General features: G+C 39.9%; 1 protein-coding gene across 1 annotated transcript; it reads left to right on the top strand.

The window, feature by feature from the left end:
- The first annotated feature begins 767 nt into the window (after positions 1 to 767).
- On the top strand, positions 768 to 1,397 carry LOC108670837 (histidine-rich glycoprotein-like). Its single transcript, XM_018158328.1, has one exon. The coding sequence runs from the start codon at positions 768 to 770 to the stop codon at positions 1,395 to 1,397; it is 630 nt and encodes a 209-aa protein (XP_018013817.1).
- The last annotated feature ends 275 nt before the right edge of the window (positions 1,398 to 1,672 follow it).

Here is a 1,672-nt window from a genome sequence, read left to right as displayed (position 1 = left end):
GGGGGCGTTTCTTGAGAAGAGGGGGCGCAAGTAAGTCTGAAGAAATGCCGAGCAACTTAGCGAGATGAGCGCCAATTGAAGCCATCAAAGGAAGTCCCATTTTAATTTCCTTCCCTTGGAGAATCGGTAATTATTTCGAGCCACTGATCAAGGAAGATTGATTCACAAAAGACTCATAATTGTTATTGAATTGTGAGCCGAGCTAAGAAAAGAGATTATCTTTATCTATTACTTACCGATGAAGCAAGGAATATTCTAACTGCCGTAAGTTTTTCTTTAATTTTTTAACATCCTATTTTCTGAATAACATATCATCAATGCATGTCACTTTATATTAATAATACGTCAGTTAATGTCTTCATTTGTTTGAAGTCTATCCTGGTTTCATTTAATTTATGTCATCGTCATAGTAAAATAGCTTGTAAGAGCAGCTATCGTTGTAAATTTTTCGCAGCTCAATGGATATTTGTTATTGAAAATTTACCGTATATTTTTTCGTTTATTTTCAAGCATTTCACATAAGTTTTTCATAGATTATTTATTAATTTACAGTTTTTTTTATAAATTTCCGTATTATAACAATACGAGGCATACCACGTCGAGCCTAAACTGAATTAAAATAATCTAATTTTTATGGCGATAAAAATATTTAAGTCAGACCATTTTTGCCGTTAAAATTGAGAAAATCACGTCAAATTTTTGGCCGTCAATCTGATAAAGAATAAAGAAGATTTTAAAATAGAGTTGATAATTATTTAACACAACACATGCGCTCACTACAGCATGAACGTATTCTGCATGCTCACGACACATACGCTCACGGTACATACGCTCACCACACATACGCTCACGACACGTACGCTCACCACACATACGCTCACCACACATACGCTCACCACACATACGCTCACGACACATACGCTCACAACACATACGCTCACGACACATACGCTCACGACACATACGCTCACGACACATACGCTCACGACACATACGCTCACCACACATATGCTCACCACACTTACACATACGCTCACCACACATACGCTCACCACACATACGCTCACAACACATACGCTCACCGCACATACGCTCACCACACATACGCTCACCACACATACGCTCACGAAACATACGCTCACCACACATACGCTCACCACACATACGCTCACCACACATACGCTCACCACACATACGCTCACGACACATACGCTCACCACGCTCACCACACATACGCTCACCACACATACGCTCACGAAACATACGCTCACCACACATACGCTCACGACACATACGCTCACCACACATACGCTCACCACACATACGCTCACGACACATACGCTCACCACACATACGCTCACCACATCACGACCACGACGCACGGTGCGACGCTGTAACACAAAGCTTGGCCGGCGTCCAGAAGAGCGGCGCGAAGTTCATGTTATTCTAAACGAACCGCGGGGCAAACATCAACAGCCTCGCTTATACTTCAACAATTTGCAAAATAAAAAGAATTACGTGATCATTTTTGCTATATCAAAGTAATAATTTGTGTAATAGGGTTATTCAATTGATAATTATAGTCATTTGGTTAAGAAGATAATTGTTATTGTTCAATATTTTTGTCTCAAAAATGAATGACAGCACTAAAAAAATGTACAATATGTCATCA

The sequence above is a fragment of the Hyalella azteca genome, unplaced genomic scaffold, assembly GCF_000764305.2.
Source record: "Hyalella azteca isolate HAZT.00-mixed unplaced genomic scaffold, Hazt_2.0.2 contig10442, whole genome shotgun sequence".
In the NCBI taxonomy this organism is placed as follows: domain Eukaryota; kingdom Metazoa; phylum Arthropoda; class Malacostraca; order Amphipoda; family Hyalellidae; genus Hyalella; species Hyalella azteca.
This window is presented reverse-complemented; position numbering and strand designations above follow the sequence as displayed.

What these genes read in the sequence shown, in the direction of transcription:
- LOC108670837 (XM_018158328.1), top strand. Translation starts at nt 768, where the DNA reads ATGCGCTCACTACAGCATGAACGTATTCTGCATGCTCACGACACATAC.